Here is a 24,679-nt window from a genome sequence, read left to right on the forward strand (position 1 = left end):
AAGAGAGCTACGACACTGTTCTCTTACCTAAAAGGTTAATAATAGTTAATTCCTCAGAATGGTCCATCAACATGCAGCCCAGGCCCCGGGCCGGGAGCCCCTCCTGGGTGGCTGCCCCGTAGCCCTCTCTGCGCTGTCCTGGGACTAGATGGTGAGCGGCTTGAGGGCAGGACCGGCCCTTTATTTCTGTCCCCGGCATCTGGCCTGGCCCAGTGCTTTGCATGTAACAAATGTTTGCTGGGATGGAATGAAATATTTCAACCCTACCTATGATGTCCCTACCATGTAGGTTCCAGGGACAGAGAGCTCAGTTCTTCCTGAGGAAGCCAAGCCTTTTTTTTTTTTTTGAAGCTGACTCTATGGCAGGAAGCCCTCTGGCTCCGCCCCCAGGGTCCCACGGAACAAGGTCCCCTCCACCTGTTATACTGAGCCCGTCATCCCAGTCTGACCAGAACTTTGTGGATCCTGGTTCTGCTGTTTCCAAGTTCGGACTCCCTCTGGGCCTCAGATAATCCACAGGTCTGGCTGGTGTGCCTCCCAGACCCCCACGCCCGCAGGACAGGGCAGAACGGACGACAGCTCTGCTGGCCTCGGGGACCCCCCACGTTCTAGGCCCCCTGTGCCATCCTGGGCACCTAGCCACCGTGAGGGGTCTCCCGATGCCTCTGGACGGACGGGACCACGGGGATGAGGGACTGCTGGCTCCAGTGCCACCTCCCCAGCTGCTGACTCTTCCTGCACATTGTACCCCAGGAAAATGCCGCACCCGAGCCTCCATCTCCCAGGCCTTGGGCACCTGCAGGTTGTTCTGGAAAGTTCCCTCTTTCATGCTGCGGGGTCGTCACGACTCCCAGAAGCAGCTCCCTTCCCGCAGTTGAGGTCAGGGAGCTGCAAGGGAGCTGGGACCCCCTTGTAGTAGAGCGAAAAGGCTGGATCTTCCCGTTTGAGACACGCTGGTGGGGGAGGGTCAGAGCAGGGGACCAGCCTGAGCACTGAGCTGAGCCTTTAAGCCCCAGGACAGCTGGGAGGCAGGTCTAGTCCTTCCACTGCAGGGAGAGAAGTGGAGATCTAGCTGCGGGGGCCGGGGGACTTCCCTGGTGGTGCAGTGTGTAAGACTCCGCGCTCCCAGTGCAGGGGGGCCCAGGTTCGATCCCCGGTCAGGGAACTAGATCCGACATGCCGCAACTAAGAGTTCACATGCCACAACTAAGGTGCCCGTGCGCTGCAACTAAGGAGGGGGCGGGCCACAGCTAAGGAGCCCGCCTGCTGCAACTAAGACCCGGTGCAACCAAATAAATAAATAAATATTAAAAAGAAAAAAATCTAGTGGGGGAGGCAGTGAAGGAGGATGTCAAACCCTTACATCCGGCAGGCCAAGCCCCCCCCCCACCACCAGTACAGGACCCTGTGTCTATGCAGTGGAGGCTGGGCCAGGAGGACATGGGACTGAAGCGTCATCCCAGGGGGCCTCCTTCAGAGGGCTCAACTGGGACAGGAGACAGGCAAGGACTCTCTCAGCGCGAGGGTCAAAACGGGCAAAGCACGGGACTTGTTGGGCACAGGGTGGAGGGGCTGAGACCAGAACCTTGCTCTGGGGCCAGATCACTCCAGACGCCAGAGTTCACGCATGGGCCTCACATGATGGGCAACGGAAACACACACTTTTAGGCAGGAAAGTGACGGTCAGATTGTATTTAGAGAGACAGCTCTGGCAGGATGCAGGACGTGATGGGATCCCAGACCAAGGCTGACAGTGCCCGCCTTGAGGTGAATTCTATGCTCATCTCTGGGGGACAGTTAATAAGATTTGGTTAAGTGGGGAAAGCCCCCAGGACTTCCAGCTCGGTTGACAGGAGAGATGGTGATGCTTTAAAACCATGACGAGGAGGATGGAGGGAAGGCGGGTGGGAAGTGGGGTGACGGCGGTTTGGGCCGGGATGATGGTTAAATGCCCAAGGAGCTGGCTTTAGTTAAGACCGACGGCTCAGGAGAGAGACCTGGGCTTGAGACGCAGATCTGGGAGTGGCAGGTGTGCAAGCAACAGTGAAACCACAAGAATAAATACGGCAGGTCTGGAGAAGGAGCGTTGGGAAGACGGAAGGGATTTGAGGAAATCGCCACATTATTTCATGAAATAAACCCGTGTCCTCTGAGGTTGGCAAGACCCCCGTGAGATACACTTCACACCAGCTAGGGCGGCTATGATTAAAAAAAAAAATAAAAACGTCAGATAATAGCTGGTGTCAGCGAGGATGTGGAGAAACTGGAGCTTTCATACACTGCTGGCGGGAATGTAAGATGGTGCAGCCGCCCTGGAGAAGCCTGGCGGTTCCTGAAACAGCCGAACACAGTTACCCTGTGACCCAGCAGTTCCACCCCTAGGTCGTATATATACCCAAGGTAAATGAAGACGTGTCCACACAAAAACTTACACACGCGTGTTCACCGCATTATTCATAACGGGAAAATGTGGAAACAACCCGAATGTCCATCAGCTGCTGTGGTGCAGCCATAAGAATTAATATTATTCAGCCATAAAACTAATGAAGTGCCACGCTCCAACGGGGATGAACCTTGAAAGCATGATAGGTAGAAGGAGCAGAGCCCAGAGGCCCCGTGCTGTACGGTTCCACGTACGTGAGATGCCAGCCCAGGCGGACCCATAGAGACAGAAGGCAGACGAACGGTTGTCAGCGTCTGGGGGGGGGCGGGGGCGGGGACCTGGGGAGGAGCTGCTCGTGGGTGTGGGGCGTATTTTGCGGCTGATGGAAACATCCTGGAATTAGATAGTAGAACTGGTGGCACAGCTTTGTGAATTACTAAAAACACCGATGAACTGCACACGTTAAAACGATGAAGTGTATGGTATGTGAATTATAGCTCAACGAAAAATGGGAAGATAATTAAAAGAGACCTTGCTCTTTATTACACAATGATGGGAGGTTATACTGAACAAAATCCTATTGTACATACCGTGTTTATCTTCTCTTGCTTTAATTTCTAAAGGATAAAGATTCAATAAAGAACTGAAACTATAAAACGAACCTATGTGCCTGGGACCATCGATGGAACACCGTATTAGACCAGCCCCACCCAATGGAAACATCACGGGAGTTATACCAGCAATTTTAAATGTTCTACTAGCCACATTAATACAAAGGAAAAAGAAACAAGTGAAATGAATTTTAATAATGTGTTTGTTGAAGTTTCAGTGCCCTCGAATTAGAAGGGGCTGAGTCACTAACCCTGCAGATTGAACGTATAAGCACTGACTGAACTTGACCTTGAACCCATCACATCCTTCTGTTCCCAGCGTCCCAAGAATATGCTCACGTGTGCACACACCCAACGCCACGTCAGACTTCCCTCTGTGGAGATATGCATTCGGGACACACGCAAGAAAGGTTGATGACATGATTTCCTAATAAATCCTGTGTTCTTTTTAAATAAAAAATACATGTTTGGAGCCCATCTGAAAATCATTTCCACATGTGATCAATGTAAAATTACTAGTGAGCTACTTTATTCTTCCCGATAGGTCTGGGGAGTCTGCGTGACTCACGCTTGGCTACCAGCGGCCACACCTCCAGCTCGTCAGCCCCACGTGGAGGGGTCCCCGTGCCGGATCCCGAGTGACTGCACTTCCCGTGTGGGCCGTTTGCTTCCCTCTGTTTATTCCCATTTGTGATGAGCAATAAAAGCCCTAAATAATAAGGGCTCCTGTGATCCACAAAGACCCTTAGTGACCCAGCGTCCCAGGAGGGGGCGAGTGGAGAGACCACGGCCTCCTCCGCAGCGGCTGCAGGACCTGGGGTGGAGGGGGTGCAGGGTGGCGATTCCGGGGCCGCAGGCTGGGTGAGCGAGCCCTGGGTCTGCATCAGGGAGAAGCCATCCTGGGACCACCGAGGGCAGGGTGGGCCGGGCCAGCTCCCGCCCCAGAGCGCAGAGGGCTTCCGGGCGTAGCACCTGCCCCAGGCGGGTGCACGGCAGGCGTCCGCCACTCAAGGGGGTGCTCAGAAAGGAGGCTGAGAGACAGACTCTTTTTCTGTGAACATGAAGTCAGAAGGAGGCGTTCGAGAGCGTCCCTGGTCACCAGCTGGGTGACCTCCTCAGCCCCAGCTCCTTTGTCTGTCAAGCAGGTTAAAGCCTGTCTATCCCATCTACATTGCAAGGCTGAAGGGAGGGGAAATCAGACGGCGCCTGCGGGGACCCACAAGCCCGGACAGGCCGGCAAGCGTGAGGTTCCCCTTTGGAGCCTGGACAGCTGGGGCTCGTGGGCGGATGTCCCAGGACGGCACCTGAGCGCCCACCTGGGTCAGCTGAGCCGAGACACCCTTCCTCTGCTTTTCTGGGGGAGGGAACCGGTACCACGAGGACTTGGTACCTTGGGGCGCCTTTGGGGCAGGGCCTGGGAAGCAGGAGGATGGACCAGTGCCCTCCCCTCCTTGACGTCCTGCCCACACCTGAAATTTCCCAGGCTGGAGACTTGATTCTCTTTGTCAATAGGAACAACTCTTTCCTCCCAAGTCCGAGGAAAGCCGGGCACACCAGTTCTGCGACGGCGCACGCAGGTGACTGGTCCTGGGGGGGGCGGAGGGCTGCCCTGCTTGGCAGATGTGCCCACATCAGGAACGTGAGCCTCAAGAAGGAGCACGGGTGGCCTCGCGTGTCCCTGTCCCGGGATTAACCATCAGGGAGTCTTTTCTCCCCTTTCCTAGTCGGTCTCGCCCCTCTGGCCACGAGCCTCAGCCTGGAAGTGTGTCAGTGGCTCTGTTTATCATGGGGTTTGGCTTAGTCTCTCTGGGGACAGGCGCCAAAGGCCAGGGGAAGGAGCCTGCGTCTGGGGATCCACTTGGGGACTCGGAAAGTATATTTATTGGAAACCATGTAAGTGTCCAAATATAGGCAAATGGCTTAACCCAGCCATACGATGGACCATAATACCCTCTGAAAACCATGTCCAGGAAGAATTTTTAGTGACGTGGGAAAATGACTACTGTAATACGATAAGCAAATAGTAACAACAAGCAGGAATCAGAACGTGTGTGAATATGTGTGTCTGTGCATAACGGTATCTCAGCTACAAAAGGAAAAGTGTGTACACACGCCTGCACTCAGGACATGTGACCGTGGCTGACACCTTTAGCTAATAAGACAAAGAATTATTGGCTCTTTTCTCTTTTTCCCCTATGTTTTGCTATTGTCTATAATGAGCCTTATGACATTACAATGATAAATTATTGTTTGAAGGAACAGCACCTCCGTGCTCTGTGTACCACTGTCTCCTCCTGCCTTTAAGGCAAGGATTACAGGGACGGAGAGTAAAACAGAAAGTCTCTCTGACCCCCGACCTGAAGGAACCCTGACCGTTGCAACACTGGCGTCTTCAGCATCTGGGTCATCAGTAGACACTTTCCTGGTGATTTAGAAATACATTCTTTCTAAATAATACACAGGGATAGGCACGCGGAAGACTCTGCCGTTGGAGTAGGGGAGGTGACCCATCCGGGGGACACTTGGTACGAGGAAAATGGCTTGAAGTCAGCCCGTGTCAAAGGAGATTCCAGGAGATGCCCTAAGGTGTCCACTGTATGTACTGAGTTCCTTTCTCCTCTGTATTTAGAATGGGACCAGCTGTTTAGCATCTTTGGGAGAACTGAGGAAACAGTCACTCAGTTTTCTGCAGGGCTTGGTTCCCTGCAGAGCCCTGGTGAGAAAAGCTGACCGTTTATCCACAAGGACCTGCTCCCGGCTCTGCTCCGGCCTCACAATCCTGGCTTCAGGAGGGCCGGTGTGCATCTACCTGGGTCAGGACTGGTCCACCCACGACCTTCCCGGTTATCACACCCCCACGTTCAGACCCCCAGCCTCCCCACAGGTGGGCCTGCGACACTGTGACCGGGGCTTTGCTCCCGCTCCAAGGGGAGACCTGCGTGGAGCCAGTTCTCTGCAGGAGCCACGTCACCTTCTCTGGATCTAGAGGCAAAGCCGCAAACTTCTCCAGACATTTTAGGGGAGAAACCAGACCCAGCTGGCTGGGTCTGGAGCTAATCATTAATATGCTCTTTAGGGTGTATCAGGGGGCCCCGAGACACAGGCGAACTTGACTGGTCAGGCTAAAAATGTCAGCCTGTGATCTCAGGTCCCTGGAGAGCCATTTAAGAGAGGATCCAGAGAAGGAAGAAAAATGGAACAAGTTAAAAATGAGTCCTTGAGTCTCGTTCTGTGCGGAACACACTGAGGGGGAAATACGGCAGTGACCTCTCCCAGCGCTGGGGCCGTAGGGTGCAAACTTGTGGACCGATTTCAGTGGCTGTTTACAGAAACTGGAAAAAACGAATCACTGCCAAATCTCTCTCCATCTGGGGATCTGGACACAAAATCATATTTTCCAGTAGCCTCCGAAGAGCATGGCTGAATAAGTAACTTCCGCAGGTCCAGTCAAGCAGGACGAGAATGGTATTTGCGAACTATTCATCCTCTGTTCATTCAACGTTCAGATGTGTTCCGAGCCGGGCCCTGCACTCACTGCTGGGGAGCGGGGCTGGGTGAGGGTCAGGCCTCGCCCTCTAGACGTGCAGGGAAACGCGGGCACAGGCGATGCGGGAACACCGCGCTCCACGTGTGCGGGAAAGTCACGGCTGTCACCGGAGCCGAGCCTCCAGGGGGGAGGATTATCCGGGCTGGCAGGTCAGCACAGGCACAGAGGAAGGAGAGGAAGCCCCTTTGTGGGCCACCGTCAGGCGTAGACGTGGCAAAGGGTGAAAGTCAAGGGGATGAGCGTTAGTAGCCGGGAGTCAGGGAGGTGCTGGCTTGCCCAGGGCGCCCTGGGCCGCCAAGGAGTGTGGGTTGGTGGTGGAAGCCGTGTGGAGCAAGGGGGTCTCGCGCAGGACAGTGTTGGGGTCGAGATTGCATTCGATGATAAGACGCTGGCAGCTCGGGGAGGATGGATTCCACGGGCAGAGGAGGGGGTGGGCGGCGAGGTCATGACGGGCGATCTGAGCGACTGGGGAGGTGGACCGGAGGGGAGGACAGCGCACCAGGGTTCTGTCGCCAAGAGAAGCCGGGACACGGGCAGGGGGGCTAGGTGGCCCCCCTGCTCACCAAACTACAGAGGAGGAGGAGAGGTGGGCCCGGGCTGGGGCGATGGTTCATTTATTTTTGGACTAGTTGAACTTGAGACACTCGAGGAGCACAAGAGGCAAGTGAATGTTCTAGACTCAGAATGGAGATCTAGGCCAGAGGGAGTGGGCGGGCACAGGGGCTGCGGCCAGAGCCCTGGCCACGGCGGTGTCTGGACACCAGGGGAAGATGGGGAGGGAGCAGCCGTGGAGGGAAGGAAACCCGCGCGTTGGTCAGGATGCCAAGGGACTGAGGTGGCGTAGGATGGCACAGAGGAGGCACGCGGGACGAGGACTAAAAAGCCAGCCCCCAAGGCTGTCGGTGCAGGGGCCAGGGAGCTGCAGTGAGATGGTGACTGTGGGGCTGCTTCCTGCAGTTTTGTTGTGAAGGAGGAGAGATGGGGCCGGAGAGAGAGCAGGGAGGCAGGCTGAGGAGAGACGGGCAGAGACAGACATGGACAGACAGACATAGACACAGAGAGACAGAGAGACACAGCGGGAGGGACAGAGACAGAGAGACACAGAGGAAGGGACACAGACACAGACAGACAGACACAGAGAGACAGAGAGACACAGAGGGTGGGACAGAGACAGAGACAGAGAGACACAGAGGAAGGGACACAGACAGACAGACAGACAGACACAGAGAGAGGGACAGAGACAGACAGAGACAGAGAGAGAGACACACACAGAGGGAGGGACAGAGACAGAGAGACAGAGACAGAGGGAAACAGAGGGAGGGACAGAGACACAGAGAGACAGAGAGACACAGAGGGAGGGACAGAGACAGAGATGGACAGACAGACAGAGAGACACAGAGAGAGGGACAGAGACAGAGACAGACAGAGAGACAGAGAGAGAGACACACACACAGAGAGACAGAGACAGACAGAGAGAGACAGAGACAGAGAGAGACTGACTGAGAGAAAACCGGTGTTTAAGGGAGCAAAGGTTGCAGAGGACACAGGAGAGAACAGGATCCGAACAGTGCCTGGTCTGGAGGAGGGCCGTCTTTTCCGTGCTGAGATGGGAGGGAAGGGGGAAGATTACATACATGGACGCCTACACGTTCTCAGGTAGCAGAAGAGGAATTTGAAGGTATTCCCACCCGAAGCCTTCAAGGTTCTCAGTGAAACCTGGCGCCAGGTCATCTGCTGGCCTGGTGAGGAGAGAGCTGGGACAAGAGCGTTCTGGCTTCTGGAAGAAGAGGGGAACGTGCGGAGGTTTTCCAGGCAGCCTGAGGCCTGGCCGCGGCACCGACGACGTACCCGCCATGTCATTCTCTCCAGGTCTGGGGAGCAGCTGTGGGGCGGGGCACATATGCCAGGGGGTTAGTCTCCTGCCGTCCCGGTGACGAAGATGGGGGCCGAAGCATGAGAACCGAGGGCAATGCTGAGAATGACGGAGTAAGATAGAAGCTAAAGGGGAAAATAAGCAAAGCCAAAAAGCCTCCGAACACTGATGAGAAGTCTGTCCACGCTGGGGCCAAGGATGGAAGGGGCCACCGTTTCTGGGAAAGTTATAGTCTGGGGGTGGAGAGACCTGACCCGGGCCTCACTGCGGCATCCAGGTCTGAACAGAGCGACGGGTGGGCGTGTGGGAGGGCAGGATGTGTCCCAGGACGTGAAGGCAGGCGGCTGCCCTCAAGGATGGGCCCCAGGAGAAATGACGACGGTGGCTATCACTTACTTAAATGCCTGCTGTTTGCAAATTGCTATGTTAGACATTCTGCAAACTTGTGTGCCCCAGCCTCATAGAGACTCCAAATTAGATAGGATCACCTCTATTCACGGGCAAAGAAATGGGAACTTCATTATGCGTTTTCTGTGTGGCAGCAACTCCGCTCACAGGCACATCCCCAACAGAAATGAAATCGTAAGTGCACCCAAAAATGTACAAAAGTGTTCCTAACAGCATGGTTTGTAATATCCCCAAAACTGGAAACAACCCATATGTCTACTAACAGTGAAACGATAAACAAATTATGGCATATTTATACAAGGGGTTACTACATAGCGGTGAAAGTAAAAAAAAAACAACAACAAACAAAGCTACGGACAACATGGATGAATCTCACAAACGTAAAGACGCGTGACAGGACACACACTGTGTGACTCTAAATATATGATTTTAAAGGGGCAAGCTAAGCCTGGGGTTAGAAGCCAGGGTTGGGTTCCCGTGGGGACGGACGGGAGGGGCGATGGGGAGGACGCCTGGGGCGGTGCCGTCAACGCACTAGCTCTTGTTCACTTTGTGGGAATTTGGGAAAGTCTGTATTTGTGTTTTGTACACTTTTCTGCGTGTGTTTTATATTTCAATAAAGACGTGTGCTAGAGAAAGCATCCACTCTTGTCAATGAGACACGGGTAAGACACGGAAGAATAAGATGAAAGAAAGTAAACCCGGCGAACGTTCAGAGCTCATCTGAGGCTGCGCGGCTGCTGCACCCTCTGGTCGGGAAAGGAACCCCGGGGCCCCTGCTTGGCCTGCAGCCCAGGGCTCGTCCCACCGCCAGCCAGGCCGAGAGGCCCAGAGCCCCCCACCTCCCACTGGGCACGACGGCCTTGGGGACAGAGGATCAGTGCCCCGGAGTGACAGTCTACTGGGTCTTGGAACAGCTCTGGCAGCTGCTGAAGCTGATGTTCAAGGCCGGGTTTCACGTCTGGGGCGTCTCATGTGTCCCTACCTCACCAGGAAGCACTGAGCCTTTCTCTTGGGACCTGAGGCATAACCTCTGACCTCTGACCCCAGCCTCCCAGCTTCTCCCCTTCAATCCACCCCCGCTTGGCGGGGTGTGTCTTCCCAGAGCAGCCCGGGTACCTGGCCCCATGTGAGAGGCCAAGCTCCCCTCCCCCTCCCCCGACTCGCCTTCCTGATGCATCGTGCCCCCCTCCGCGCCCCCCCCCCCCAGTATGGGAGGTGAGGCCCCACCGTAGTGCGTCCCGCCATCAAGGTCTCCCTCTCTACTGACCCTCCCCAGTAGCACCGAACACGCTGTCATAGCCCATCTTTTAAAACTCCTCCCGTGATCCATGTTTACCTCCAGCTGCTCCCCACTAGAACAAAATGCAGAAAAAACAGAGAGCCGTGTCTGTGTGCTCCATCTGCCGGCCCCGCCATCCTCCTCGAGTCTTAACCTTCCAGAATCTCTCAGCAGGAACAGACGTGGCGCCCCCACCCCCCAGCCATGAGCCCCTTTCACCTGCTTCTAAGAAACGGCTCCGAGCCTCCACCCTCCTCCCCAGCCTCCTTCAGGGCTCCTCCCCCTTCTCCAGCGCCTGAAGCGTGGGAGGGACGGAGACTGGTCCTCGGCCCTGGCTTTTCGCCCACACTCGCTCCCCAAGTGCCTCTTCCAGGCTCAGGGTTTTCAGCATCACCTCCACACTTCGGGCTCCCAAAAGGGCTCTCGCCGCTGAGCTCCAGACTCGCACCTGCGACCCAGCGCTCCCCGTGGGGCTGCTAAGCTCCGCAAGCATTCTGCATCTGCTCGAATCCCCTGCTCACGTCAGTGAGCGGCGCCAGATATACCCACAGCTCAGGCAGGACGGGTCACCTCACTCCTCTCTTTCCCCCGAAACGTCAGCCAGGCCTGGCTGTGCTGCTGTGAAGTATCTCCTGAATCTGACCACTTCTCAATCCTGTCCTCCTGCCCTCTGTGCGTCCCACCGCTGGCACAGCAATGGGTCCTTGCATTTGATTTTATTTCTCATGGAAAGGCATTTTATTTTAAATATAGTAGTGTGTACATTTCCTTTTGAAAACGGAGATCAGACCACATCTCTCCCCTGCTCAAAACCCTCCAATGCCATCCCACCCTGCTTGGAATAAAACTCCAAGCTCCCACTGCTGCCCTGTAAGGCCCCGTATCACCTGAACCCGCCCCGCCTCACCTGAACCCCGCCCCGTATCACCTGAACCCACCCTGCTTCACCTGAACCCAGCCTACTCCTGGCCTCATCCCCCCTCGACTGCTCCAGTTACAGGGCCTGGCTCGCCCTCTGACAGGCTACACCTGCTAGCACCACAGGCCTTGTGTTTGCTGTTCCTTCTAGACCGTCCCGTGGCCGATCCCTCAGTGCATCTCAGACCTGCTCCCACGTCGCCTCTGGGCAGTGTTTTCCCTGACCCCTGGTAGGAATCTCCCCCCACCAAGACCATTGGTTATATACTCTTTCCTGAAACTAGGTTATTCTTCTTTGTAACAAACAGATGTTACATGTGACGTGTGTATATGGTCTCTGTGAGTATTATCTGTCTCACCCACTAGAATGTGAGCTCAGGGCCAAGAGCCTCTCTGTCTTACTACTGTCTCCTAGCGTTTAGAAACTGCCTGTTGGGAACTCACGAAATAGCTGGAGAATCAATGATTTAGTGGAATCCGCCTCCCTACTTAGAAACACAAACATGATCCGTGAACCCTGCCTAAAAAGAGTGAAGGCGGGACAGGGCTCAAGGCCCCACCTCCAGGCCCCCAGCCCCCAGCCTGCCAAGTGCCTTCTCTCCTTTGGCCGCGCTGCATGGCAGGGCATGCAGGATCCTAGTTCCCCGGCCAAGGATTGAACCTGTGCCCCGAGCAGTAGAAGCTCGGAGTCTTAACTACCGGACCTTCAGGGTCAGGGAAATCTCCCTGCCACAGGCCTTCCGTGCCCTTGCCTAAACCTCACAACTGCCCTATGGTGGGCTTTACTTCCATCTCGTGGATGGGCATCTTGGGCTCCGAAAGGCAAAGGGACGGGGTCTGAATCCAGGTCCAGCTGCCTCTGGAGACCCTGTTCTGACCTCCAGACTCGCTACCTTCTGCGCCAGGGATGTTCTACTTTTCAGGTCAGGACGGGGTCCCGCTGGCACTGATGCGACAGCCTGAAGGGGCTGTGGACCCTCCTGGGGGAGGCAAGAGGCGGGTGGGAGGGAGAGGGCGTGGGGCAGGAGGCCATTCTATTCCTAGCAGTTTGTAAACAGCCTCGGGATGACCAGCTGGTCTTCTCTGCCGGGGACCCGGAGACCAGGAGGGTTCACAGGCCCGAAACCTCCCCCATCTCCCTTCCCCCAGCAGCGTCCAGCCCTGTGCCTCAGCCCTTGAGCCTGGGGGTAAAATAATTAGGCAGAGGCTAGAAGAAACCAGGCCACGGGATGGGGGTGGGGCAGGAAGTAATTAAACTCCCCCTGCCTCCCTCTTTACTGAACTCTCCACCACTCTCCCCGCATCCATCCAGTCCTCACTCCCACCCGCAGTAGTTTTTAACCTCATGAGAGATTAAGAAGATTTGGCGAATACCCACGCGTGAAGTCTGCAGGATTCAGGGAGAGGAGGGCAAGGTCCCTGTGCCACTTTCAGCACCTGGTCCAATTCAACCTCACAGTAACCCTCCAAGGTCACCTGACAGGTAGCGTGGTCGACTCAGGAAGCCACGTTAATGAGGCCTTTGGTCCAGATGGTCCTCAGCACCGTGAGTGTGCTTCCTTCCTGAGAGGACTCGCTGAGTTCTCTAGCTCGTAAGGGACAGGAGCTGGGTCACACCTGGACACCTCCGGCGGGGCTCCCCCCACCCGCGTGTCCTGGGCCAGCAAACTGTGGGGGGACAGACCCCGAATTCAGAGCCGTCTTCCTTCTCCCGTTATGCCAGGAGAGGTCTGGTAAACAAGCTCAGGCTGGTCTGGAAAGGCTATTCCTGTTTATCCGACTTGGCAGGCATCGAATATCAACTACCCCCCCACCCCAGATGTCTGACACAGATGCTCCAGTCTCTTGGGTGGAGGGAGAGGCTGATGGGAGCAGATGGTGGGTGCGGGCTCTGGCCCCACCCTTGCCCCTTCCTGCCTCAGCCTGGGGACCCCGCCCCCAGCCTACCTGATCTGGTAGCAACCTCCCCTTGGTCGGTGGGATGCTCATCCCAGCCCCGCCCACCTGCATCCCCCAGCACTGCTGCACTTTCTGCGTGTTTGGGTCTCCAGGGTCCTGCCTCCCTGCCCGCCCGGCCCATCCAGCCAAGTTGCGTCCCTGCTGCCTCGCTGAGGAGACGGCAAGCGCCCAGGGGCAGCCCACTGAACATTCTATGCATCCAGAAGAACCTATATAATACGTGATTAAGAACAGCAACTAAGACAAACACACGTGGATCCCACCACCTAGTTTAAGAAGTGCGCTTGGGCTTCCCTGGTGGCGCAGTGGTTGAGAGTCCGCCTGCCGATGCAGGGGACACGGGTTCGTGCCCCGGTCCGGGAAGATCCCACATGCCGCGGAGCGGCTGGGCCCGTGAGCCATGGCCGCTGGGCCTGCGCGTCCGGAGCCTGTGCTCCGCAACGGGAGAGGCCACAACAGTGAGAGGCCCGTGTACCGCAAAAAAAAAAAAGAAGTGTGCTTTTTCACACTCCGGATGGACAGAGGCAGCTTTCAGATCCAGGGTGGGATTCTGAGCTGGCCGGGCCATCGCCGGTGCCCGCTGGTGTCTCCCCATCACCTCTCCTGCCCACTCCGCCCGGCCTCCGGGGCTATTCTGGTTGTGTACCCATTGGGGTTAATCTCCTTAAGCAAGGAGCCATGCCGCCCAGTGCACACGGCAAAGGGCAATGGGACCTGCTGGTACTTCTGGGCTCTTCCGCTTTCCCGTCGCTGCGGGGAGACCGCAGATGCTGGGCCGGGAGCTGAGGCTGCGGGGGCAGGGGCCACAGGGAGCTCAGAGGCTTTTTGGGCCCAGCAGCTACTGGCTTGTGGAGGTTCTCGAGTTTTCCCCGAGGGAGAACCCAGAAGGGCGTCCTCCACCCCGGCTGAGCTGCCCTTGCTGCTGCCTGGGCACAGGTGCTAATCCCAGCCCCCGGCAGGCCAGGGAGGAGGATGGAGAGGCAGGCGGGAGGCCTTCTTTCCCACTTGGGAAGGAAAGAGAACACACGGCTGACCCGCTGGGATCCGGTTCCTGAAACCTGAGCCACGACGACGGTTTCACTGAACCCTTGGCTACACACCTGCCAGGGCCATCTTCCACCTGGGCGGGAGGACCGGGATGGCACACACTGGCCGAGGGCTCTGCCTCTTTACGGGGAGGGAGGGGAGCCAGGGGTCAGCTCTGTCGAGCCCACCCTGACCCCTGCTCACCAGGCCGAGCTAGCACGTGTTCCCCAGAACCACACCAGCTGCACAAGAAAGCAGACTCGGCAACAATGTGACGGGAGGGCAGGATGGGTCGGGACGGGGTTGGCACAAGCGGCGTTGGAGGCCTCAGATCAGGCAAGGTGCCTGACACTGCCAGGGGCAGGGAAAGTCAGGGAAGACTCCCTAGAGGAAGTGGTACCTGAGACCCAAGGACAGATAGGAGCTGACCTGGAGGAAGCAGGGGGTGGGGAAGAAGCAGAGCGAGGTCCCTTCCACAGCGAGACCCCCCCAGTCTGCATATGAACCTTGGGGACCCTGCCCCAGGAAGAGCCAGAGTTTAGCACCCACACTGGGCCCGCCTTCCACTCTTGGTCTCTACGTATTAAATACAAAACCCACACTGGGCCCGCCTTCCACTCTTGGTCTCTATGTATTAAATACAAAACCCACACTGGGCCCGCCTTCCACTCTTGGTCTCTATGTATTAAATACAAAACCCACACTGGGCCCGCCTTCCACTCTTGGTCTCTATGTATTAAATACAAAACCCACACTGGGCCCGCCTTCCACTCTTGGTCTCTATGTATTAAATACAAAACCCACACTGGGCCCCCCTTCCACTCTTGTCTCTATGTATTAAATACAAACAAACAGCATTTTACTATGGAAGATCTGAAACATAGACACAGAAGTAGAGAGATGAGTATAATAGCACAGTGTGGACTCACCGCCAGCTTCAACACGTCAGCAACTGTCTACCAGCGGACGGTCTCACGTCATCTATACCCTGCCCACCCTCCCCGGCCTCAGTACTTTAAAGCAAATTCCCTAATCCTAGCAGGTTTTTTCCCATAAGTGTTTTAGTGTCCGCATCTAAAAGATAAGGATCCTTTAACAAGTACGCCCATGGGCTTCCCTGGTGGCGCAGTGGTTAAGAATCCGCTTGCCAATACAGGGGACACGGGTTCAAGCCCTGGTCCGGGAAGAGCCCACATGCTGTGCAGCAACTAAGCCCTCGAGCCACAACTACTGAGCCCACGTGCCGCAACTACTGAAGCCTGCATGCCTAGAGCCTGTGTTCCGCAACAAAAGAAGCCACAACAATGAGAAGCCCCAGGATCGCAACGAACAGTAGCCCCCACACGCCGCAACTAGAGAAAGCCCGCGCGCAGCAACGAAGACCCAACGCAGCCAAAATAAATAAATTAATTAAATAAATACAAAAAAAGACAAAAGTGCGCCCATCAAGTCAGGTGACGCCGGCTCCCTACTCTGCTTAGAGGCGGCTCCGGCACCGCCCTCCCAGCCCCATGGCTCCTGGGCTTCTTGACCCAGAGAGCCAACACGCTGGAGCTGCAGTTTTGCCTCCGAACCAGCCCGATGGAGTCGATGAAGTCGATGAAGCGGATGCCCCAGCCTCACTGCGGGGATGAGGCGACCAAGGCAGGTCACAGTGCGGGACTCTGGTCCTCACACCACGTGTTTCAAAGCAGAGTTCGTACCAGGCTCGAGTTTTGCTAAGGGTGCTGACGAAGCCGCGTCCCCGGGTTTGTGCCCCCTCCCCAGGTGACACAGGTGACTCTGCCCACGGCCCGGGAGCCACCGAGCTGCATGGGCCCCCGGCCTGGGGGAGGAAGCGGTGTGGGGTGTGGAGGACCGACAGGCTCTCTCCAAGGGAAAAGGCCTAGGGGTGCCTTCCCCACAGGCGTCATGTGTCCCCTGACTCGGGCTCTGCCTGAGAGACAAGTGTCCACCTGGTGCTAACCGGCCGGCCGGGAAGGAGGCCCGTGAGGGTGAGCCCCTCACACGCTCTGCGGCCTGAACGCCTTGCTTTGAGATCGGGAGTGTTTCCTGCTTGCATTTCACCTCCGGGGACCTTCGCAGCTGCGGGCTCAGAGCCTGGGGACTGGGGGCCAGGGGTCCAGTGGGGCGTTGACAGAGGTGCCAGCCCCCGGGGAGTGTCTTGCTTCCTTCCGTGTGTCCCAACAGCAAGTCCCCGCATCCTCTCATTTCCCATCGAGGTGGTAGTATCTACCCAGCGTGTCAGAGCTGCACCTGGACCTTGCCCACAGGATAATAAACGATAACTGACCTAAAACGCTACCGCGATGTTAGCTCCCAGTGCACAGCTTAGTGACTTGATATTTCTGTGTGTCACGAAACGACCCCTACCCTACCAGGGTTCTGGCAAAGCTTTAAACACAGGCCGGGTGGCAGGGGCAGGCCGGGCGCCAGCCCCCCACTTGCCCCAGCCTGCCCCTCTGCTGTTGCTTCCCAACCTCGAGGGGCCACGCGTGCCCACCGGCGGGCGCTGCGGCTAGTGTCCCCGCCGGACGCCTCGCAGGAGTTTCAGGTGATGGCGCACAGGGAGGTGGCCGGCGAGGTCCAGGCAGGGGGCTGGGGAGGCGGCACACAGCAGAGCAGTCTCCCCAGCAGACACTCCTGACCTGGAGGAAGGGTGTCTGCGGAGTCGTCCTCCGGCCGAGGCCAGGCTCCTTTGTCCCGAGAAAACCCACAGATGAGCGCACGGCAGAAACCCGGGAAAACCCAGAAAGCCGCTTTGCTTAAGCCCATCCTAGAGGTGCGCAGACGCTTCCCCAGCGGTCACCCCTGCCCCTCCTCTGTCCCCTCCTGGTGGCAAAACACCTGGTGGCTGGGAAAGAGCTTCATCCCCCAGCCAAGGGGCCTTACCCCCAAAAGGGGGGCTGCTCCCTCAAGAGGCTCCTCCAGAAAGTGCAGACCCCACCTCCCCTGGGAATGAGACGGACAGAAGCTGTGGGTGAAGGTGCAGACCTTGGCCTGTCTCCACTGCCCTGGGAAGCCCATCTGACCAGCTGCCTCACACAGTCCACATGCCACGAGATGCCCAGAGGCCTTGAAAGCGAGCTGTTCTCCACAAGGACTGGACTGCAAGCCCAGTCTCCCTTCCTGCCAGGAGGGTGGGATGAATGGGAAGGAAAAAAGCCAGGTGTGGGCATCCGGGTGGAGTTAACCCGACAGTGACCACCCCAAGGGCGTCCCCTCCAGCTCCCAAGTCGCTAGCAGCCCCGCGTGATACGTGGGTGCAGGTCCCCCCAACACATCTGACCTCTGCTTCATGAGACAGCAAATAGGGGTAAGGGGCTCACACGGCCAGTTCAGAGGATGACAATCGGTGCTGAAACATTAAATCCTTTGCCAGCGAGAACTCTTCTAAGGAAAGAGCCACCTCATCGCGGCGTCGGGGTCTCCCCCCTCCCCCTCCCCCTCCCTCCCCCTCCCCCTCTTCTCCCTTCCCCCTCCCCCGCCCCCCGCCCCACTCACATCCATGGACCTCTCCCTCTGGATAAGTTTCTTGGTCTCCTTTTCACAGAAGTTGAGCATGGCTTCCCGGTTGTACACGCCCGTGGACGACTTCTCCGTCTGGTTCCTCTGGCGCAGCCCCACGGGGACGCTCCCATCTGGGTCCACCACGTCCAGCTCCTTCTCCAGCTCCGCCATCTCCTCAGGAGACAGGGTGGACAGCAGGCTGTCGATGTCGGGGTCCTCGCTCACCTGCCGGCGATACTTGGCTACCTTGGACATCTTGGCAAAGTGGGCTGCTGCTCTCGTGAGGGCTGCGGGGAGGTCCTGGTGGGCCGGGACGGGGTGCGAGCCGATCTGGACAGAGCAGACCCCCAGCTGGTCGAGGACCTCGGCTCCCCTGCCCTGCCTGCTGCAGTTGCCCAAGTGTGAACGGGGGGGCAGCAGCCTCCCCAGTCCCAGGGCTAGTGGACCCGGGCTGGTCCAGCCAGCAGCCAATAAGGCCCCATGACGGCCCGGCCCTGAAAGGAAAGGCCAATCCCCGGGCGGGGGCGGGCCTGCCTCGCTGTCAGAGCTGTTTGAAACTTGAGGACATTCCAGGGAATCTTGGAGCGCTTTATGACCAAATTTAGCACAGGGCATTTAGCCTTTTAAAGACAAGGGGGCCGCGCAATGAGAAAAAGATACAATACAAAAATGCAGAGGCTGGCAGAAGCAGGCGAGAGCCACGGAGAGCCAGAAATGCGAGCAGGCAGGACGCGGGCTTCACGAGCGGCCAGCCCCAGGCCTGCCCTGCTCAAGTGCACACGTGACGCCTCCACCCGGGGTGGACGGCGCTGTGGTCAGCACGTGCTCCACTGACTCCTTTCTACTGTATTTGGTAGTGTGCTGGGGACTCCCCAGTGTCTGCAGCCCCAGGAAGGAACTCGATTCCAGAAGCCCCGAGTCACCCGCCCGTTCTCTCCTGCTGAGGAGGGCCCAGCATCAGAGGCCCCCGCCTGCCGTGGCCACTTCTTGCGAGACAGAGAGAGAGGGAGAGAGAAAGAAAGAGGGAGAGAGAGAGAGAGAGAGAGAGAGAGGGAAAATAAATCCTCACTGTGTTCCTAGACTGAAAACTGGCAGGCTGTTCGGGCAAGAAAGTGTGAGGTGCAGTAGGTCAGGGAACTCTGACAGGGCTGTCCGCCTCCACGAGCTCTTGGGAAGAGGGTTCCCACCTCCCTCCGTCCCGTCGGCTCCTTCCTCTGCCGGGGCACCTCCCGTGGGGGCATCAGGAGGGGCAGCAGGACCCCACCATGTGTAACCCCGGGGAAATATAACTGGGCTGTTGGGAGAGACCCTATTGCAATGGGTCTGGCAGTTTTCGTGAAAGGGCTTTCACTGCTCATCCCTCCTGCTGCCCTGCACAAGGCGCAGGGACATTCAATCTCCTGCCACAAAATCCCTCTAGAAGCCCTGCTGTAACCCACTGCGTAGTGCCTCCGATCTTTCCTGGCGTCGGTCCACCCTAAGCCAGAGAGAGGCAGTCACCCATCTGCACTTGCTGACGCCAGGGATGGTCTGGGAGAAAAACTTGGCCCTGGCGTTGACCGCCGGCTGGTCCCCGCTTCAGGAGGAGCTGGGGCTGGCTGGTGGGACTGGAGGGCAGAGGCGAGCAGGCGGGCCGAGGGGAAGCGGGAGGAGGGGCTTGGGGGCTCCTGGGGTTGTTTCTTTTCAGAGGCGGGGCGTCCGTGGGCGAGTCGTGAGCATGTACCGATGAGTACGGACCACGTGGCAGGCACCGGTCCAAGGGCAAGGGATGAAGCTAAAGGATAGAAAATCCATGTGGTCCCCGCCTTCCTGGAGCTTACAGTCTCCCAGTGAAGACAGTTAATAAACAAGTAACTTCGAACAGTTTATGAAAAGAAAAAGAAGAGTTACAAAATGCCTCAAAAGAGCAGTGCAGGGGCCGCGGGGAGCACAACAGGGAGGCTGGTTTCACGGCTCAAGCTCGGGCTCCCCGGGCGGCCGACCTGCTTAGGTCCCGGGCTCCCTGCTCAGCCCACGTGGGATTCTGACCCAGCCACCTCCTTCTCTGAGAGCCAGCTTCATCACCTATAAAACAAGGACAGCGCTGGTGCCAGGCTCGGAGAATGGTCGTGAGCGTTACACGTGAGCCACGCGGTCGGTACGCCTGACGGGCAGTGGGCACACAGTCACTGTCTGTAGGCGTCATCATCACTCACTTCCTCTCCCGGCCCAGGTTCTGCTCTCCACGCCCCACCTCCTCGCTCACCTTTGTCTTTCCGTCCTTCAGCAGAGACCGCCTTCAACACACACGCGTGTGTATGCACACTCATCTCCCCACCTCGCTCTCATCGTTCGCTCATTCGTTCGCTCAAGGGCGCTATGTTTATATCCCACCCGGCCAGGCGCTATAGGGAGAGGGACGCAGGAATAATCACAGTGCTATCATTCTCTTTTAAATGTGTCATCTATCGAGGTAGAAAACTCCACGTACTAGGAGGCAAGGCGAACCAGGAGAGCAAGAAGCAACTGCTTAGAGCCCGAGGGAGACACGCTAACCTCGTGGGGAGGGTCAGGTGGCCCCCAGTGGGCACGCCGAGGCCTTGGGCTGGCCTGGGGCTCCAGGGCGCGTGGACAGAACTGTCTCCCCCCAGGCCCTCACGTCTGTCGGCCTCTGCTCTCACTTCCGCCCAGAAGAGGCCTGATCTCTGGGGCCACCCCAGCCAACCTCTCGACCCTGCCAGCTGAAAGCAGCTCTTTCCAGCCCCTGGCGACTCTCCCTTCTCCTCCCAAAGCCGAGTCACTCAGCCCCGGGCCACCCGGTTTCAGCAGCCAGTCTCCTCCCCACTGGTTCTAAACTCAGAAAACAAAGCAAGAGCTTCCACACTTCCAGGCAGGGCTCCCGGCCTCCCGACCAAAGGTTTCTGCCCAGAAGCCCAGCATGTTCTCTGCTTCGGTCCCACGATGCCAAACAGCTGGCTCTCCTGGTGTGACTCGGTCCAAAGGCCTTTTGCTCCTAGAACCCGGGCTCCGGGCGTGGCCCGCAGACCCTGAAAGCCCAAAGGCATCACCTGTGGGGCCGGAGGACTTGGGCCCCTGCGGCGAGGGACCACCGCCCCACGCACTCTCCAGGGGCAATGGTTATCCAAGCTCAGAATCCACTTCCACCCAAAACAAATTCATCTTGAGTATCGGGATTATGGGATGGCCTCATCCCCAGAGAAAACCCAGCATTGCTGTGCCAGACGGAAGGGAAAGGGACCCCAAACTCTGGCCAGAACCTGTGTACGTGTCGGGGGACAGGGACCAGGAGCAATTCACTAACGCTTAGGGTGGCTCTCAGCGGGCCGAGTGGCCCCAGGAAAGTCACATTCTCGGGAATACAGGGTGTTAGCATGGTGTAGCAGATAAGGCCACGGGCTCAGGAGTCGAATGACGTGGGCTCAAATCTGAGATGCGTGACTTTGTGTCAGCTATTTAACCTCTCTGAGCTGCAGGAAATGGAAAACGAGAATCTTAAAAGCACCTTGAGAAGAAGACATACTGCGCAGGGTTACGAAGGTGTTAAACATATCAAACAAGGTGACGCGCACAGAGCGTGTGGCAGAGCGTCAGACGCTGTGAGCACTCAGTGTCCATGCTCAGTATACGGCCACACCGGCTTTCTCCTTTTCAGGGAGCCTGGAGGTCTCTCTGGAGTAGCAGACTTTGTCTCTGAAGCAAGCTGCCGGCCTGGCCCCGCGCGCCTGGGATGGGCAGAAGCGGCCAGAGGAGAGCTCGGAGACAGGCCACAGGCCGGACGCGTCTTCCTGCAAGGAGGGCAGGGGGAGGAACGAGGGCAGAAGAGAGGCAAGAGACTGCCTCCTCTCCCCACCCACGGCGCCCCAGCCCGGCTAAAACCCCAAACAGGCCCCAGTCACACACTGGAACCCCAGACCCAGAGCTGGCTGTGGTACCAGCCTCACTTGTCCACGGCAATCTGACGGGCCAGGTGGGGCTGGGGGTCTGGAGCCACGTACATGGCCTGTGACCTCCTGCTCCTGTGTGGAGCTCTTGAGGTCCCCAAACCTCTGGCTCAATGGAGCCCAGCCCACTGGGGGCCAGGACCCCCTAAGTGGCAGGCGCGTTCTGAAAACGTCCACCCCTCTCCGAGGGTGCGGTCTGGGTGGAGAGAAGGGTTCCTCCCTCGCGCCCCTCACCCAAGCTGCTTCCAGCCTGTTCTTCACCCGGTGAGCTCACCGTCTACCGAAAAGACAGCATCCTTCTGGAAGGAACTCCGTCAGCTACTTGAACAAAGTAGAGAAAACTTTAATACATCATTATTACCTGGAAGGTAGACAGTCTGCTCCAGGGAGGGGAGGGAGAGAGCTGTCCCTTCACTATCCTGCAGCATAAATACACCTGCTCCAGAGGAAGTCACGTCTGGAGCTGTCCCAGGCGACCTGCTTACAGCAACGCTCTCGGACAGAGGTGAGCTTCTGACGCGCGGATGTGTAGAAACGGGAGAGGTCTGTGGAGGACTGTCTCCCAACACACAGCAGACCCTCCCTCTGGCTCACACCACCTCCACGGCCGGGAACTTGATCCCCTGAGAAAGCCTCGTTCTCCCGCTTCACGAGTTTCCTACCCTCCCAGTGGGACCAGCAGCCCACCTGGTGCCAACGCTGAGTCCCTCGTGCTCCTGCGCCTTGTCGCTGGCATCCCCTCTCCCTCCGACCCCCCTCACCCAGCAGAGTCCTCCCAATCTTCAGGCTCCAGCTTGACTGCCCTTCCCCCAGGACCCTTTTGCAAGCACACGCCAGCCGCCAGGGCTCTCTCCCCTCCGGATGCCTCTAGCATCTGGTGCGTTCTCCGTCACGTGCTGGCATTTTATGATTTTGACCCGACAGCTACTTCTCCTCTTATTCCTTCTCTCCAAGTACTTTTGAAGACCCCGAGGGGAGGAACCACATGGATACTTTTAGTATTCTCTCCACCCCAGTCCTTACACTAAGGCAACTCTGAGCACAGGGGAAGGGGCTTACAGTTGCTTGGGGATTACCAATCCCTCTTGTCACTTTCTCGGTTCAGCACAACCTTTGTACCCTTAATATCATCAAATGGCCCTGTCCCAAACGCTAGCGTCTGAAAGCGGTCCTTCCCCAAGAAAAAAGACAAGTTCTACTTGTCCAAGAGCAGAAGAACAAGGAAAGCTCATTGTGGGGTGACGGACGGACGGGGTGGGCAAGAGGCATCAGAGTCACTGCTGGACCCGCCACCTCACATCCCTCCACGTGGTTTCTGAGGGAGGATCTTCCTTCCTTTACTTTGTTCGGTTGGGGGAATCTCATAGCAAAACGGGCCCCGGGTCACAGCTCTTTCAGTTCACACAGGGAGCTGCTTTCCCCAAAGCAACACCCGGAGGACCTGGGTTGCAGGGTTCCAGCGCAGCCTCACACTGGGCCCAGCATACCGACTTTCACCAAATGTGCCCAGGGGTGTTGGGTCAGCATCTCAGACTCTCGTCCCCTTCAGGCCAGGTCCCTCTCGAGGACCCCACTCCTTTCCTCTGTTGGTCTTGACGTCATTCCTTCATGTCACTGACCGTTCAGCTCTGCAGACGTCTTGAAGACTCACTACGCTCTTTTCTTCCAAGATGGATAGGGATATTTTCCGGGGGTGTGGGGGGCACGGGGGCAGCTTCCTTCTTTAGCCAAAGGCCAAGTCCTAGGCCTTGCTCAGACCCAACTGTCTGCTCCACCCTGTTATCTGCTGCAGTTACAGAAAACAGAAGGTGAGAAGTCCGAGAATGCTTGCTGGCCACGTGAGCAGTGCCCTCCAAAATGGAAGGCTGCTCCAGGAGAGGGACTGTTGGGATGAAGTGAGCCGGGAAACCACAGCCTAGAGTCTGGCCCTGACTCAGCTTTGCAAACTCGGCAACTTGGTATGATCACCGTTCCTGGTGACTGCTTTGATTCAAGGGAACCAACCTCACAAGAGGTGAATGCATAAACCAATATAAACGCCGAGTGGACAGGAATAGTTATGAGCATTCTCTCTTAAAGGAATATCCATTCAGAAACCTAATAACAAACAGAAGACGGCATAATGAATATGGAACAGGAGCTAAGGGATATTTCCTCTGGGTCCTGGTGAGACCAGAACCTCATGAGAACGCAAATCTCTAGTTACTGAAATACTTATGCCCGCTAGGACCCTTGCTGCCTGGTGACTCTTTCCAGGTCCCTGGTTGCCCGTCTCCCACATTCTCTTCAGGCTGTCAGTTAATTAGATTGATGCGTTCTTAATCACAGTCACATTCCAAATAAGCCCTCTCGGACTTAGGCATCCAAATCACAGGACTGGTTTGAACTGTTCTTTTCAGTATGAGACACATTTTACGGACAGTCTTCATTTGGTTCTACAGAGGGTTCAGTTTATTTGCTCACCTTATTTCCAAGATTTTGGAGGGAACGTCACTCTTCCTTGCAGTTTCCTATTATTTATCGCACTCACTTTCCCAGGAAAAAAATACATACAAGTTTTAAAGTCAACCTCAAGAGTGCAGGGTGAGGAAGAGGTCCCGTAGCAGCTGTCACATGACAGGTTTTGCCGGCTGCAAGCTCAAAGGGCCCGGGGTCCCCAGCCTTTTGCTACCTCTTCTCTGAGCTAAACACCCCTCACTCTCCCGGTGATCATTTGGAGTGAGGTCTGAAAGAGGCTTCGTTGTCGCTGTCCCTCACGTCGAGGGCCCCCACGGGACACGAAGCTCCAGATGTTCACAAACATTTATGGAACATCCACTACAGTCCGGCCCCGAGACTCTAAAGGACTCGGGCACTGCCCGCCCTAAAGCAGCTCCGGGTAGTCGGTGGGGCTTCACCAACTCTGACGAAGTAGGCAGCATTTAATCCACACTTGACAGCCAGGTACTAGAACAAAGAAACGTGTTCGGGAGGGAACCCTAACGGAGCAACACCAAGTTTGTCTTCGGCCACGCCCCGCGGCTTCTGTGACGGGTACCTCTCCGCACCTGGGCGCCCCGGGCGCCCCGCCCCCGCCCGGAGGCTTGCCTTCCGCCCGGAGCCTCGCCTTCCGCCCCGCAGCCCTATTCCCGGCTCCCATTGGCTGCGGAAGGAGGCGGCGAGCCAATACCCGCACACTTTAACGCCCCCCGCCTGAGATCACTTCCGCCTCCGGGCCAGGC

General features: G+C 57.1%; 1 protein-coding gene across 1 annotated transcript in view; it reads right to left on the reverse strand.

Annotated features, from left to right (window-relative positions):
- LMOD1 (leiomodin 1) overlaps window positions 1-17,972 on the reverse strand; it is a 32,504-nt gene extending 14,532 nt beyond the window's left edge. The window contains exon 1 of the mRNA XM_032634095.1: window positions 17,512-17,972. Coding sequence (XP_032489986.1) covers window positions 17,512-17,772 — 261 coding nt within the window. The 5' untranslated portion in view covers window positions 17,773-17,972. The remainder of the gene's footprint in view (window positions 1-17,511) is intronic.
- Between the last annotated feature and the right edge of the window lie 6,707 nt (window positions 17,973-24,679).

Source organism: Phocoena sinus, chromosome 1 (assembly GCF_008692025.1).
Source record: "Phocoena sinus isolate mPhoSin1 chromosome 1, mPhoSin1.pri, whole genome shotgun sequence".
Lineage (NCBI taxonomy): Eukaryota > Metazoa > Chordata > Mammalia > Artiodactyla > Phocoenidae > Phocoena > Phocoena sinus.